The sequence below is a fragment of the Myotis daubentonii genome, chromosome 14, assembly GCF_963259705.1.
Source record: "Myotis daubentonii chromosome 14, mMyoDau2.1, whole genome shotgun sequence".
Classification (NCBI taxonomy): domain Eukaryota; kingdom Metazoa; phylum Chordata; class Mammalia; order Chiroptera; family Vespertilionidae; genus Myotis; species Myotis daubentonii.
Genome location: NC_081853.1, coordinates 5449256 through 5466176, shown reverse-complemented (window position 1 = coordinate 5466176; position 16921 = coordinate 5449256). Strand labels below are relative to the sequence as shown.

General features: G+C 43.2%; 1 protein-coding gene across 1 annotated transcript in view; it reads left to right on the top strand.

Annotated features, from left to right (window-relative positions):
* Positions 1 to 16921, top strand: part of TAFA1 (TAFA chemokine like family member 1) — a 499757-nt gene that overhangs the window by 387269 nt on the left and 95567 nt on the right. The window contains exon 2 of the mRNA XM_059663020.1: positions 6601 to 6741. Within this exon, the coding sequence (XP_059519003.1) occupies positions 6601 to 6741 (141 nt within the window). The remainder of the gene's footprint in view (positions 1 to 6600; positions 6742 to 16921) is intronic.

Genomic DNA, 16921 nt, shown 5'->3' with positions numbered 1-16921 from the left:
CAGCATAGAATAAGGTCTCTTTCTGGAGATGGAAGCCTGCTCAAATTAAATGCTATTTCAGGTATTCAGTTCCATCTACTCTAATGTTCTTATTGTTTTTTTAAATACCCTGACTGGGACTTCTGGTTAAGATGGCATACTACATAAACACTGGGTCCACCTCCTCCCATGACCACATCCAAATTATAACTAAATTATAGAACAACCACTTGAACACTAGATGAACAGAAATTCTATAACTAAGCATATAAAGGAGAAGCAACATGGAGCCTGGTAAGAGGAGTAAAGACATGAAAGCAACTGGTCCCACACCCACATGTGGCAGTTAAGAATCAGGAGGGATAGCTCAGCTGGGAAGATCCCAGTAGCCAAACACTGGGCTCCTCAGCTCAGAGCACCAGTGCCAAGAAGAGGAGTCCCCACATCAGTTAGATGTGAAAACCAAGGATTCCTTCCAGATGAGGCAGAGGGCTGCTATAGACCCAGGAGTCCTCTTAACGGGCCTGCACACAAACTCACCAGCTCACAAACACTGGTCCTAAGCTCCAGTGAAGGGAAAGCATCCGCAAAGCATCAGGGACATACAGGGAAGAACTGAATTGTCTGGTTTCAAGGAGAGGCTGGGAAGGGCAGTTTTCTCTAGGACTAAGGCTCAGGCAGGTACCATTGTTTCTCTGTTGAGCCCTCACCTCACACAACCTGCAGGTGCAGGCTTCCACCAAATCTGAGTCTGCATTAACCTGATTAACACTGTTCTTGCCCCACCCTGATAATTCTCTGAGTACCTGCCCCACCCAATCCACAGATCCTCTTTAAGAGGTAATCCAAACAAGCAACCAGCCTGAGTCTATACTGTGGACTTTCCTAAATTTCTCTAAGATACCAAAACCCAAACAAGCAGCAGCTGGCCTCGACATGCTCCATACCTCTGGCTAAGTGACCCCAAGCCCTGTACTGTGGCAGGTGGTCTCAGTTCATAGCATAGCCATTCCCAGGCACTTCCAAGCCCAGCATAGGCATCTAGCAAGTGCAGATCGCTTTGTAGCTCCTATCAGGTGACCCTGGACTGGACACAAGCAGTGGCTAAACTTGGCCTTAACCAGAGTCCCTACTCCAATACCCCAGAATCAATATACTTGGTGGCTAACTTCAGACCACATAAGAAGACCACCCAATTAATGCCACAAACATCACACCCAAAGGGCAGACTTGACACCTGAGCCTGCTAAAGTGAATCCCACTCCATGGGGTAAGCCCCACACAAAAGTTTGTCTGCTATAGTCATGGCCAGTTCTCACAGCCAGTCAACCTAAGGGTCAATCCCACCCACTGATATGCCAACAACAATCAAGTCTCAGGCACACAAGATACACTCCTGGAGCACTTCACTCAGGGGACTAGAGAGGCCGCAAAACTAGTCCCACAGGACACCTACTGCATGAGGCTACTCTGCTAATACTGGGACTCATAACAGATCTACTTAATACATAGAAACAAATACAGGGAGACAACCAAAATAAGACAAAAAAATGTGCCCTAAATGAAAGAGCAGGCCAAAACTCCAAAAAAAAGAAACTAAACAAACTGGAGACAATCTATCAGAGGTGGAGTTAAAAATACAGCTGATAAGGAGTGTCCATGAACTCAGAGGAAGGATAGGTGATCTTAGTGGGAACTTCAACAAAGAGATGGAAAGCATAAAAAGGGAGGTGGAAAGCATAAAAAAAGACTAGTCAGAAATGAAGAATGCAATAGCTAAAATTAAAAATATATCAGATGGGACCAATAGCAGATTAGACTAAATAGACAATCAAATCAGCAATTTGGTAGACAAGGTAGCAGAAAATACATTTAAATAAGGATAGCTTAAGGGACTTCTGGGACAACTCTAAGTGTAACAACATTCATATCATAGGGATCCCAGAGGAGAAGAGAGAGAGAGAGAGAGAGAGTAAGGATTGAAAACCTATGTGAAGAAATAATGACAAAAAATTTCACTAGCCAGGTAAAGGAAAAACACACAAATCAAGAAATCACAGAGTCCCAAATAAAATGAACACAGAGAGGCCCACACCAAGACAAATCATAATTAAAATGCCAAGGATTAAAGACAAAGAGAAAATCATAAAAGTAGCAAGAGAAAAGCAGTGACCTACAAGAGAGTTCCCATTAGGCTATCACCTGATTTCTCAACAGAAACTTAGCAGAACAGAAGGGATTGGCACAAAATATTCAGTCATAAAAAGCAAGGACCTACAACCAAGATAACTCCATCCAGCAAAACTATCATTTAGAATCAAAGAATATATAAAGAGCTACCCAGACAAGAAAAAGCTGAATGAGTTCATCACTACCAAACCAGTATTGTTAGAGGGACATTTTTAAGGAGAAAAAAAATTTAAAATATAAATGAGAAAATATCACACAAAAAAATAATTCTCACTGACAAAAGCAGTGGATCAACCAACACTAAAACTAGTATAAAGCTTAAAAGGAAAATGTAGGGTCCAGCTGGTATTGCCCAGTGGTTAAGCATCAACCCATGAACCAGGAAATCATGGTTCAATTCCCAGTCAGGGCACATGCCAGAGTTACAGGCTCGATCTCCAGTAGAGGGTATGCAGGAGAAGCCAATCAATGATGTTTCTCATCATTGATGTTTCCATCCCTCCCTTCCTCTCCCTCTCTCTTAAATCAATAAAAATATTGTTTTTAAACAGCAAATGTAAGAAGATCACATATAATTTTAACAGTAAATTAAAGAATTCACACAAATACACACACAAAAAAGAAATAAAAAATAATGACAAAACATAAACATAGAAGGGGTGAGTAAAAGTGGTAGTAATTTTAGAGTGATGATCAAGTTAAAATAGACTATTATAGATGTAGCTTAGTATACATGAAATACATGGAAACCAAAAACCAAAAGTCTACAAGAGATATTCAAGAAATAATGAGAAAGGAATCCAAATACAACACTACAAAAAGTCATCAACATGCAAGAGCAGAGAATCTATAACAATAAAAGCATAATATGCTAATTAGAACAGACATCTTTCTGGACGTCCTTCTGTCCTTCCAGATGCAGCCGGAGGGAAGCCCGAGTCCCAGGTGCCAGAGAGAAGCCAGTGCTGGCACCTGGGTCTACTCTGGCACAAATTTCTTCCATCAGGCCTCTAGTAAGCAATGGGGAAGAACTATAAAAACAGAGAACAATTAATAAAATGGCAGGAACTACATACCTATATATTACTTTAAATGTAAATGGATTACACATATCTCTATATAACTATATATTACCTTAAATATAAATGGATTTGCCGGGAGCCGGTCCATCCTTGCTGTTTCAAGGGACCTGGCATATATGGTATACGGTTCTTAATATGTTTGTTCACCTTCTTGGCGCTGTGTTTTAACCAAGGTCACCTCTCCGAGAAAGGTTGAATCCCCAGGTAGGGATTTTCCCCTGAAGTTAGGGAGGGAATAAAACCTCTTAACTAAGTGCCAGGCGGGTAATTAATCATTTTAACTACGAACAATCATGCTTAAGCTACATAATCTTTACTCCCTGGAATGGAGATAAGAAACGCCCTAACCTTTGTAATAGAGATTGATAGGATTGAATCAACTGGTATAAATACAGTTGTAACAAGACAGAAAGAGACAGAATTCAGAACACAGAACTTAGAACACAGGACTTAGAAGACAGGACCAAGAGAGACAGAACCTAGGCACAGAACCTACACAGAACATTCTCTAGAGACAGAAGAACTTCACTGGAGAGAACATGGCAAAAGATCCTGGACAGAAACTGGCCTCAGAACCTAGAGACAGAACCTAGCGAGAGAACATGGTAAAAGATCCTGGACTGAACCTGACTACAGAAATTGGCAAGAGAACCTGACTAGAACCTGGTGAACCTGGCTGGAGAACCTGAACAGAACCTACCTGGAGACCCTGACAAGAGAACCCGGCTATGCTGATCAACTGAACACTGTCTCCGTGTCGTTCCTTCTTCGCCGACTCCGTCCACACCTTTGGGGACCCCTGGACCTGCTGGGGTTGGACCCCGGCATGGATTAAATGCTCCAATTGAAAAAGGATTGGCTAAGAAGATGTAGTATATAGAGACAATGGAATTTTACTCAGTAATAAAAAAGAATGAAGTCTCACTATTTGTGACAACATAAATGGAATTAGTGGGTATTGTGCTAAATGAGATAAGTCAGATAGAGCAAGTCAGCTACCATATGATTTCACTTAATGTGGAATCTATAAAACATAATAAACAGACAAAACAGAAACAAACGCATAGATAGAATGAATAAACAGATGGTTGCCAGATGGGAAGGGGTTTGGGGAGCTGGGTGAAAAAGGTGAAGGGATTAAAAAGTAAAAATTGGCAGTTACAGAATAGTCATGGGGATGTAAATTACAGTGTAGCGAATATAATCAGTAGTATCTTAATAACTATATATGGTGTCAGGTGAGTGCAAGACCTACTGGGGGAGTCGCCTTGTAAATTATATAAATGTCTAATCACTATGCTACACACCTGAAATTAATCATAATAATAAACGTGTAATATGCTAATTAGACCAGACAGCTGAACCACCTTCTGGATGTCCTTCCAGACAGCAAGGGCAGAGCCCCTTGCACAAATTTCATGCATCAGGCCTCTAGTATAATAGTAAATGTCAACTTTAATTGAAAAATTATAAATCATTTTAATAATTTTAAATGAATAACATTATTTAATATTAATAATATATTAATAATATAATATATTATTTCATATCTGTAATAATAAAAGCATAATATGCTAATTTGACCGGGCAGCCAAACGACCTTCCGGACATCCTTCCGGATGACCTTCCAGATGAAGCTGGGGCTGCAAGGGCTGAGCCCCTTGCATGAATTTCGTGCATTGGGCCACTAGTTAATAATTTAATAATATAAACAATGTATTTAATATTATTAAATGACAGTCTCCTTAGAGAAATGGCTGATTCTAGGACCAGCATAGGACATAAATGAGGTAAATCTGGAGGGTCTTGTAGCACCAGAAAGTAAGGAAGTGCTCAAGAAAAGGGGAAAGGGGAATACACAGAAATCACCTGAAAGAGCTCACAGTGGCCAAAGTTGGAATATTTTGAGCAACATATTAAATGCAATAGTGATGTGCCCCGGCTGGTGTGGCTCCGTTGGTTGGAGCATCCACTGAAGGGTCACGGTTCGATTTCCAGGCAGGGCACATATCCAGGTTGTGGGTTCGATTCCTGGTCAGGGAATGTACAGGAGGCAACCGATGGAAAGTTTCATCCAGCTTTCACAGACATGATGATTAAAAATGTCTCCAGTTTTGTCAAATACCATTAGTGTGTAGGACAAATAGTCAGACCACCTCAGCCCCCACCCCTGCAGTGAGGAGCACTGATTACACTCTGCATTTTAGGACAGGATGGAGCTGCCTTCAGTCCTCGCTCCTTCCTCCCCGCCCCTCCTTTTATCAATGATTTTTTTCTTTCTCTTTTCTTAATTTCTTTTTTCCCCCTTTTTAAGTGCTCCCATACAGTTTATAACACAGTAACTTGTATATAGTGGTTGCTTAGCAAATGCGTGATGCATTTCTGCCAACTGAATCCTAAATGCCAAGAATCATAAATGTTATGGCTGATTCTTGTCAAAAGAAAAACAGTTTTTCTAAATGCAAAGCTTGATGTTGGGAAGATAATTTCTGGTTCTTGGTCACTTGGAGTGTCATTTATGTCCCCTGGGAATGGGATGCCCTGCAGGCAGCTCAGGCCCACCTGAATGCTCACCAAACCTCACAGTCAGGCAGTGCGCCCGGGAAGAACCCGGAGGAGAGGGACAGACATGAGTAGGTGCCATGGAACGCTGAGGAATGCATGGCTGGCCTGCAGCAACCAGCGAAGCCTTCTGCTTCGGTCTCTGGTTCGAGGTGCCATTTACAGCATAGACCTATTTCCCCAGCGGTTATTCCCATAATTTCTGGGATGGATCTGGATTGGGGAAATGACTCCCAGTTAGATGTTCTATGGAGCCCCCTTGAGAGAGGACAGGAGGCGGGAGGGAGAGAGAAATCCTGGGCAGTCCTCCCACCTCTGCAGGTGCTACATCGCTGGAGTAGCAGGTGCGTGCCATTAACGGGAGCGCAGAGAATTGCAAATCAAAGGTAACACAGGAGTGAGCTCCCATGTCTCAGGCACTCAAGTCAGGCTGCCCCTTTCTCTGTGGCAGCCCCAGGCGCTCACTGAGCTCGGCCTTTCAGTGCGTCAGCCCCAGTCGCCCTCCCCAGGCCTCTGTGTGGTGCCTTTGTTGCATTTGAAGTGTATTACAATGCCGTTGTCCTCCTCAAGATCACACAGACCTTGTACGTAATTGTGTCTACATGTATATGTACATGTTACATGGAGAGGGTGGGAAGAATCCCGTAGGAATTAGATCTCAGGGTGGCTGTTTCTATCATTTCTCTCCCTTACACCATTTCCCCAGCCTTCCCCTCGGATCCCCACAGGCATAAATGGCCGCTTGAATCCTCTCTCACCAGATGCCCTATTCTTTCTCTCTTGCCAGAAGGAGGGACGTGTGAAGTGATAGCCGCGCACAGATGCTGTAACAAGAACCGCATCGAGGAGCGGTCGCAGACGGTGAAGTGCTCCTGTCTACCTGGGAAAGTGGCCGGAACGACCAGGAACCGGCCTTCCTGTGTGGACGGTGAGTCACTGGTGTTACCTCTCTCTCCGGGTGCTCACCTGGGGTTGGGCTCACCGGGCATAACATGTATTTCTATTTCACCTAAATGTGGCCCAGGATAGTGAACACGGCGCATCCAGAGTAAATGCCAGCCCTCAGGGTAGAGTTTGAATTCTTGTTTCTCGGGCTATCACGTTTTAAGTAGCTCTATTTTAACAATTTTAGAGAAGAAATGTGAGAATCCAGTTCATTTGGGAAGTGATTTTGGATTGAGGTTGCATACAATGATGAGGGTGATAATGGTAGTAAAGAAAACAATTCCTAACATTCATTTAACACATATTTAATGAGCATTTACTATATGCTCGGTGCTTCACATACATTCATGATGGAGTGTGCCAAGCACTGTCCTAAACACTTCTCATGCACTAGATCATTTGCTCTGCAACAAATTACCCTCCACATTTAGCAGCTTTAAACAGCAGACATTATCTCAGTTTCTGTTGGTCAAGAATTCACCTTTGCTGGCTGGTTCTGGCTCAGGGTTTCTCCTGGAGTTGCAGTCACAGCCTGCCTGGTACTGGAAGAAGGCTCTAACACGGCTCACTCACCTGGCTGTGGGCAGGTGGCCCCAGCTCCTCGCCAGGGGACCTCTCTGTAGAAGCTTGGCGTCCTGACAACATGGCATCTGGCCTCCCCCATAGTGTGTGAGCCAAGAGAACAATACAGAAGCCAAAATGACCTTTTGACAATCTAAGCTCAGAAGTGACACGTCATTGTTTCCATGATAACCTATTGGTTATACACATTAGCCCTTGCATTCAGTGTGGAAATGGGCCAGGGCTTGAAGACCAGGAGACAGGGACCCCTGGCACAGGTACACTTGCCCTGCATTTAATTCATGAAGAAAGTGAGGCTTAGAAGGGTTAAGCAATTTTCAGTGTCTCATGGATGATAAGTCGTAGCTCAACTGACTCTTTTTCTTTTTAATATATGTTTATTGATTTCAAAGGGGAAGGGAGAGGGGGAGAGAGATAGAAATATCAATGATGATAGAGAATCATCCATCGGCTGCCTCTGCACACACCCCCACTCACACACACACACACACACACACACACACACACACACACACACACACACTGGGGATGGAGCCCAACCTGAGCATGTGCACTGACTGGAAATTGAACCCATGACCTCCTGGTTTATAGGTCAATGCTCAACCACTGAGCAGCACCAGCTGGGCTTAACTAACTCTTGATCCCTGAGTAACTGACCCAGTAATACTAGGTCTTGAGCACCATCTTTAAAGCAATTTTGTATGATCTATCAAACAGTGAGTCCACGGTTCAAAGGGACCACACATTTCTCTTGCCAGCTTCAGCTTTTATCATTTTAGAGCCACGTATGAGTTGACCTCCAAACTCCTCAGTAAGGAAATCAGGATTAAAGAAGCGAGTCACATGCTCAGGGTCACACGGCAGGAATGGAGCTTGGCTTTTCTGGCTCGGGGCTCATTCTTCTGGCTCTAGATATAGATGGTAAAAACCTTCCAGATTGGCTCCCGTTACGGATTTTCATTACGAATCACTGTGTAGTTGGTAAGAGAAACAGTCTCAACCTGGGCCAAGTAAAGATGAAGTTATTTTTTAAGAAAATAGAAAGAGTCTGGGCGAGCCGGTCACAGGAAATTCAGCCAAACCTCAGCTGCCTGGAGAATTCAAAAATTCTCCATCTGCTTTGCTTTGTTTCCGACCTGTTTCCTTCATTCTCCTTTGTGTGGACTGGCTCCCTCTTCGAGGATTTGAGCCTTTGCCTCCCTACAACTCAAGGACGGCATGAGGCTTTCATTTCCATTGTGCCTGCTCTGAACTCCCTCAACATCATGATATGTCCCAAATATATTTGACTCAGTTTATGTCTTAAATGCATTCTCTGAAAACACTAAATATGATTGGCCCAGCCTCGGTCACATGCCAACCTTTGCCCAATCAGCCAAAGGAACAAACTTACAAACTTATGTGGCATGCACAGGTGCCCATTCTCTTCTGTGGGCAGGTCAAGCTACTTTGTTAAGGATGTAAAAAAGTGAGGAGAGGAAACACACCGCGAACTAGAGTTCTCCATCAGGGTGATCCTCGGGGTTTATTTGTCAATGTCTGGAGACATTTCAGTCCAGACATTCGTTATAACTAAGGGGTGCTCCTGGCATGTGGTGGGTAGGTGCTGCTAAACATCCTACAATGCAGAGACCCCCCACCACAAACTGTCATTCAGCCCCAAATGTCAGTGGAGAAACCTGCATGTGGTTATTTCTAAATCCCAGTCAACACAACGAGGCACCACCAGTGCGGGGAAGGTAGGCGGCTAGACCAGAAAAGCTGCCTCACCCTCTCACCAGAGAAAACTCTTGGTCCTAGAAGCCAATAAACATAAAACCATGATGGTTTCTCCTGTTCTCGCCAAAGAAAGCCCTGAGTCTGTTAATGATAAATCCCATTTCGTTTCAGTTCATTTTTGTCTCTAATGATGGAGAGCTGTAACTGCCTTCAGGGTTTGGATGCCAGGCACCGAGAGGGATGCTGTGTCTGCTGGCAGAGGGGTGACAGCTGGCCCTCATTCTGGGAGAAGCTAAGCCATGTCATGGTAGCATTTGTCTCTCAGAGCAGGTCTGTTTGGCGTGGGAAACTCCGAACCCTTAGGGTGGTAGATTCGGGCACGAGGGTTATTAGTCTCTATCTTCCAAGTGAAAGTCAAAGAATAAAGTGTTCCAGAGTCTCCCGCTGGCTGGTTTCCTGGGATCCACTGCCATGGATGGCAAGTCTGTGTGTTGCTATGATCAAAATGGACTTAATGGCCTAGATCTCTACATGCAGATTAAATCTGAAGTGTGGATGTAAATTAATATTTCTAGTACAGTAATTAAGCCATGACCTTGGGCGAGTGACATTTCTTTTCTAACCTGCTTCCTGGTCTGTGCAATGGGGATAATAATTGTTTCTACTTCACGCAGTTAAGGGAGTCATGTGTACACTGTGTTCTGCATGATGGCCGGTTCCCATCCAGTGCTCGTTAAATGATGGCCTCTGTTTCCTGTTTCACAAATGCATGCTGGTCAGAGGAGGCATTGCTTCACGAAGTCCTGTTTTTATGTTAATTCAACACAGGGGCATTTTAGTCACCAACTTTTCTTGGAACTGCTTCTGACCATTTACCCTGGATATAGCGAATGCCATATTCAGGAATACATGCATGTTCATTTTAGGAATCTTGAAAACTTAAAAAAAAAAAAGCATCTTTACATTAAAATCACCCATAACATTGTTGCTCAAAGATTATCATTGCTTTATAAGGTAACATGTGCACCTCTTTCCAGCCTTACCCCTTATTAGAGAGAAACTCACATACTATGTATTTTATTAAACTAAAATATTGTAGTACTGTTTGATCAGCAGTTTGTTTCATTTGCTATATGGTGAGCATTTCCCAACTTAATACACACTCTTTGGACATCTCTGTCAGTAGCCACATAGATTCAGGGAGGATCACCATCATTTATCTAACTATGTCCCACTTTGGTGCATAGATGGGGCTTAGTGCACTTACCTTCCTCAGCCCAGGAAGCCTAGAACCAGCCCCTGCCCCTGACAGCACTTGTTGGTTCACGAAGCACATTTGTCCTAAATATAATCTGTCGCACCTGGTGCCTTTCCCATCACAAGGGTTCTGAGGGCTGTTACTCACTTTCCTCTGAAAGTGTGGGTCAGTGACAATTTCTACAGTACTTTCAAAAGCAGAGGAACAGAAGATTTTAAAATAAGCATGTATTGGATTATAATAATAAGCATATATTCCAAACCTGAAGCCAGATCATTTTAAACGGGACATAAATTCTGCAGTACAATCTTAGCAACTTATTTAAAAGTGTGATTTACGATATTTGGAGAAATTTTTAAGTAGTGAATTTTAGTTTTAAAATGATATTCTATTGGCTAGTGACTGAAAATGGCAAAAAGCATGCTCAACAACTTAAATTTGGGGGTACTCATTGTAAATATTATAAAAAGCAGGATACCTTGGACTTGGGTCTAGCACGATTCTGAAGGAATATGCCTTTATAGTTTAATCCACACCCTGAAGTGTTTTAATTAAATCCATAACCCAAAATGGGGGTGGGGACACCCTTACTCAATATCTCTGGTTGAGACCAACTCGGACTATAATGTACAACCTTCTATTAATCTCCAATGACAGTTCTTAATCTCCTTAAACGATGCTGGGGTTAGGGGTGCCACCCTCACCTCCCCACCCCCAGCCCCAAGTAGCTGAAAATCTGAGTATAACTCTACAGTGTGCCCTTCAATACTGTGGATTCAACCAACCAAGAACCAAAAGCTGTATTTCAAATTCATGGTTGGAACCCATGGTTGGAAATGCAAAACTGCTTTTTGGTCTGTGGTTCGTTGAATCCACAGATGCGAAGCTGACAGATATGAAAGGTTCACGTATAAGTGGACACGCACCGTTCAAACCCACGTTGTTCCCAGGTCAGTTGTACTTTCCAGGGACTAAACCTAAAATAAAATAAAAGCTCACAAACAAGAGATGGTGTTTCAAAACATAATTATTTACTTTAGGGAAGACCTTTTCCAAGCAGATATGGAAAACAAACAAACATAAAGGAGGCTTTTTAAAATATGCTTTATTATTCTAATTGATCTGCAATGGCATAGAATATCCAGCTCAACATTTTAAAATTAATGAAATATAATTAATAAAAATAATGATAACAATAATAAAAATAATGGCTAACATTTTCTTGAAGGCTTACCACTTTTCCACGCCCTTCAAGTCTGTACATTTATTTAATTCTACCTCCAAGCCCATGTGGTATTCCTTCCATTATTCCATTTTACCCACCAAGAAGCGAGCCACAGAGATTGGGAGGCTTGCTCAAAACCCCGCAGCCCGCACTGGCAGAGCAGGAGGTCGCCTGGCCTCCCTGACTCCAGGGCCTCTGACTGTCAATCACAACCGAACCAGGATCTAACACAGCACAGGTTCTATCCCAGGGGCTTTGAGAAAAGGAAGAAAGTCTAACCACGTGGACACTTCCGGGACTACCGTGCTTCACTTTGGGCAGTACCTGCCTCTTCCCTTCCTGTGTCTTAAGGATGGTTGATTGATTGCCCTATGTAAGAAGCAGCTTTGTAAATATGATTTCAGTTTTAGAGCATGACTAAAGCTTCAGTGCTTAAGGCATAGAGGATAAAATTACTTTCATGGGGAAACTTTCATTCAGTTTTTCTCTAGAGTTTATTCTCATGTAATTTATGTCTATTTCTAACTTAGAGAAATATGTGAAAAAATGATTATAACTACTGGTTAGTAGAGGATGTCTTTTTGTTCAATGGTGGATTTTAGTATCAATCTAATTAAGAGAAATCCTCATGATAAGTTCATAGGCCTTCCTTTCCCATCCAGTATAAATTATGACCATTTTAATGACTCTGATGGCTAGCAAACTTTACTTGGTATTCTTGTCTTTTTATACTGGGATACAAGCCAAAGGCAACAGCAAGAAGAGGTCAGCTTATAACATGTAACTTTCTAATTTTCAGTTATGGAAATCCCAGATTTCTGATGTTAACTATTAGAGTACAGTTAACATAATGAGAAAGCCATCCTACCTATTTCTGTGAAGAAAAACCCCCACAATATATCAAGACACAGCTCCTTGCTCATCATACTTAGCCTCCAGGATCAGAGCAAGAGAGACAGAAATAAAGATGCACAAGGCTAAACCCAGGAAGACAAACAGATACACAAGGAAGAAGACAGACAGGGACATGGGAAGGAAAGATCAGAAAGAACTGTAACAAAAGAGAGAAGTAAGAGACTCCACACCGAGAAGACATATTAAAGCATCTATCCATAGGACTGGGTCCTTCATCCGTCCAAACAACAGTTTGTACTCAGGGTCACAGCTTATAACTATTTTTAACTAAATAAAACTTATTTAGTAGATTGAGACTTCAACTTTTTTCAAGTACATTATATATAATTTAAGAACCAGAATCTCTGCAAAAAAAAAAAAAAAATGCTTCTGGAGATCAATCCTTACCATGGAAATACCCTGATAAAAGTTTCTTGACCACATACCATCATATTCCTTAGAGACAGATGTGGTGGAGAAAAAGGTCTGGGAATCGGAGGAAACTTGAAATTCAGCACCAGTTCTCTGTAGAAGACCATGGAATGTACATGACGAATGTGGCGTGAAATAGCCCCTCCTTAGCTTCCAAACCACGATAGCAAGTAAGGTCCTGAGACGTTTCACAGATAAGAAGCTTGAGGAGCTTGAACACAGTATTTTCAAACGTTTTCTTTTTTAAAAATTTCTTTCTTCATTTACAGTTTACATTATTTATTATGTTATGTTAGTTTCAGGGGTACAGCATGGTGGTTAGACAGTCAGATATCTTACAAAGTGATGCACCGATGTTTCAAGTACGCATGTTTGATGAGAGAGCCTTTCTCTGTAATGCATCCTGCAGACCCAGTGTCCTGTGCATTAGACTTTGGGCCATGCTGGTACCGACCAGATAGAGGACGTTCCGTTTTCGTCTCTCTAAGTGTTTTTGTAGGTCTTCCGGGCTGGCTGAGAACGGCTATGCCAAGAGCTCAGTGTTTTTCCCTCAGGCTGGCTGACCAGGCTCCTGTCTCAGTGACATGGCAGACTCAGCTGTAGCTTGGAACCATCTAGAGACCTTCCCCAGCAAAGACAATATGCAAAGCTTAAGCCCTTATTGTTAGTCACAGATTTGAAACATTGTAGGGAAGGGCAGAGGGCCTGCTTTGGTTCTGCCATTTGTTACTTGCCATCCCACACAATGAAATACCAAGGAATGAATTGTGGAGGTGGGTCTGGGACGGGCCACAGCAGTGCTCCTTGCTCCCTTCCTACGGTCTTCATTTAAAACTTGCTTTGTTCTATCAAGGAAGGTTCTAGCTTGTTATGAATGCCGAGCTCAGTTGGCTTTATCAGGAGGCATTTGTGAAAGGAGATCCAGTCATTTTTATTAGAAGACGGTGGCATTTTTCAGGTATAACTTCTGAATTACATATGAATTCTTGTGCTCCCCTACTTGACACTTAACACTGCTTGGGTAAGAGGAATTAGGAAGCCTGTGTTAGTAAGAGGAATGAGAGGAAGGACGTGCAAGCATGGACACAGTTTTTCATACTAAACATCAGTTTCTGTACCAGTTCCTTCGCATAATAAAGAGTATGAATTCCATCTTCAGCTGGTCCCCTACCTCTGATACTGGATGTCATTTCTTTGTAGTGTAGAGCAGCCATTGCCAGCTCACAGCCCAGGGGCAGACACCACCCTCAGGCCTTTTCCATAGGGCAGCAGAGTGATGGGAATGTGACATTGTGTGCCTCTCAGTTCCCACAGGCTCACCATGCCTATGATCATACCTGGCTCCGGCACATGCATGTTACCTGCCTGATTGCTGAAGACAGAAGAATGGATAGCTCTGGCTCAGAGTCCCCCCTACTATTCTCAAGTTAATAAGAAAATTAATTTTTTTGGAAAACAATTCTGTATAGTATAAAAATAATACACATAATTGGGTATAAGTAGAAATAAAAGCATGTATACAAAATAGCAAAGAAAATATAAAAATATCAGTAGACCCCTCTTTTTTCCTCCCCCATCAGTACTCTCATATCCTAATTATCAGAAGGAACAACTGTTCCCATATTTCTGTGTATATTACAGAAAATATCTATATACATGCAGGCCTACAGATGCCCACACATAAAACTTGATAAATGAAAATGGTGTCATTTTATATAAAATGGTCTGAATTTGTATTTTTTAAGTATAAGGAAATGTCTTATATATTTCACTCTTTCAGTGAAAGATTGGCTGGTAAACATGGGGAAATGCTCAACATCACTTAATTGAAGAAGTATAAATTAAACACTAATACACAATATTTCATCAATCAAATGGGCAGAGATAAAAAGGTTGGTAATACCCAGTATTAAGGAGGGAAGGGAGAAAAATTACATGGAAGTCATACTCAGTGATAAACAGCTTACAAACTCAGCTACTTTTCTTTATTTGATTCACTAAAATGATAGAAGAGAAATATCAAATTTTGTAATGAGACTGGATGTTTGGGGAACATAATACAAGTTATATGCATTACTAGGGGCCCGGTGCACGAAATTTGTGCACTGGGTGTGTGGGGGGGAGTGTCCCTCAGCCCAGCCTGCCCCCTCTCACATACTGGGAGCCCTCAGGCGTTGACCCCCATCACCCTCCAATCACAGGATCGGCCCCTTGCCCAGGCCTGACGCCTCTGCCAGAGGCGTCAAGCCTGGGCAGAGGACCCTCATTTCCCCCCATCACTGGTTCTGCCCCCAGCCCAGGCCTGATGCCTCTGGCCCAGGCGTCAGGCCTGGGCAGGGGACCCCCAGACCCCTCCGATTGCTGGCTCTGCCCCTTGCCCAGGCCTGACGCCTCTGCCAGAGGTGTCAGGCTTGGACAGGGGACCCCCATCGCCCCCGATCACTGGCTCTGGTCCCCGCCCAGGCCTGATGCCTCGGCCAGAGGAGTTGACCCTCATCACCCTCCGATCACCAATCACCGGATCAGCCCCTTGACCAGGCCTGAGGCCTCCGGCAGAGGTGTCAGGCCTGGGCAGAGGACTCCCAGCTCCCCAAGGTTGCAGGCTCCACCCCTGCCCAGGCCTAACGCCTCTGGCCTAGGCATCCGGCCCGGGCAGCGGGGACCCGCAGCTGCAGTGGCCCCACGATCATGGGCTTCGCTTTAGGCCCAGGCAAGGGACCCCTAGCTCCTGGGACTGCCAGCTTCTACCGTGCCCAGCTCCCATCGCTGGCTCCACCCCTACTTCCTGCTATCACTGGCCAGGGTGGAAAAGGCACCTGATTCTCCGATCATGGCTGGTGGGCAGGGCAAAGGCGGCCCCAGGGCCGCCTTTGCCCTGCCCCCCAGCTCTTGGCTACCCCCTGGGTTTCTGATCACTGTCAGTGGCAGGGGGCTTCTTCCTGCTTTCCCTTTCGCCTCCCTGCATTGTGCCTACATATGCAAATTAACCACCATCTTGTTGGCAGTTAACAGCCAATCTTAGTTGGCAGTTAACTGCCAATCTTAGTTGGCAGTTAACTGCCAATCTTAGTTGGCAGTTAATTTGCATATAGCCCTGATTAGCCAATGAAAAGGGTATCACCATACGCCAATTACCATTTTTCTCTTTTATTAGTGTAGATATCTATTGGTGGTAACTTTATTTAGCAACAATTATTGGATGTGTAATACTCTGCATTTCCTTAACAGGATCAAATTAATTAATCTTGATATTATCTAAGAAATATAAAGATTTTGATGTCACTTCAAACTATACATAAAAGTATATTTAGTGCATATACTTGGGCCTAAATACAGTATGTTCCATCATAAGTCCATCTTTATAGTCATTTGGGCGGTATAAAATTCTCTGCACAAATATTTGTCATTCACGTGTGTGTGTGTGTGTGTGTGTGTGTGTGTGTGTGTGTGTGTTTATGTATGTATGTGTAAGAGAGTGAGAGACAGAGAGACATCATGTCATGACACACACAAACCCTGTCATGTACATAGCTGCGATATACTGGGTTACAATAATATCAAATTCATCAACAAGAAAATTTCCCTAAAGTAGCCCCAAAGTCACTGGTTTCCATCCAAGGAACTCAGGTGTTTTCAAAGACCTGCTCTTGTCTGAAATGAGAGCACTTTATTCATTTTTTTTTTCTATTCAGAAAGGGCGGGGGGAATGTTGTTCTAAATCTAAGGAGTCAGCTCCCAGCCCTCTAGCTGGGCTCCAGCCTAGAGAAGTCCTGTGTTACTTATGTGCTTTCCATATGAATAACGAGTGCGGCTTGTTCTTTCACGGTTCTCGGGAAATTTATAGCCCTGTCCTTCTGCAGTAGCACTGGAAGCTGCTGAGAATATCAGTACATTTCTATGTGGAAGATGCCGGTCATTTCAGCTAAGGCTGTGTAGACACTAATGAGAATGGATACTATTTTGAAAATTAATGGTGTCTTCCTCCATCCTTTCCAGCTCCTTGAGTTTTTGAGGGTCTGTCCCAAGCCCAAACAATGAAACATTAGTTACCCA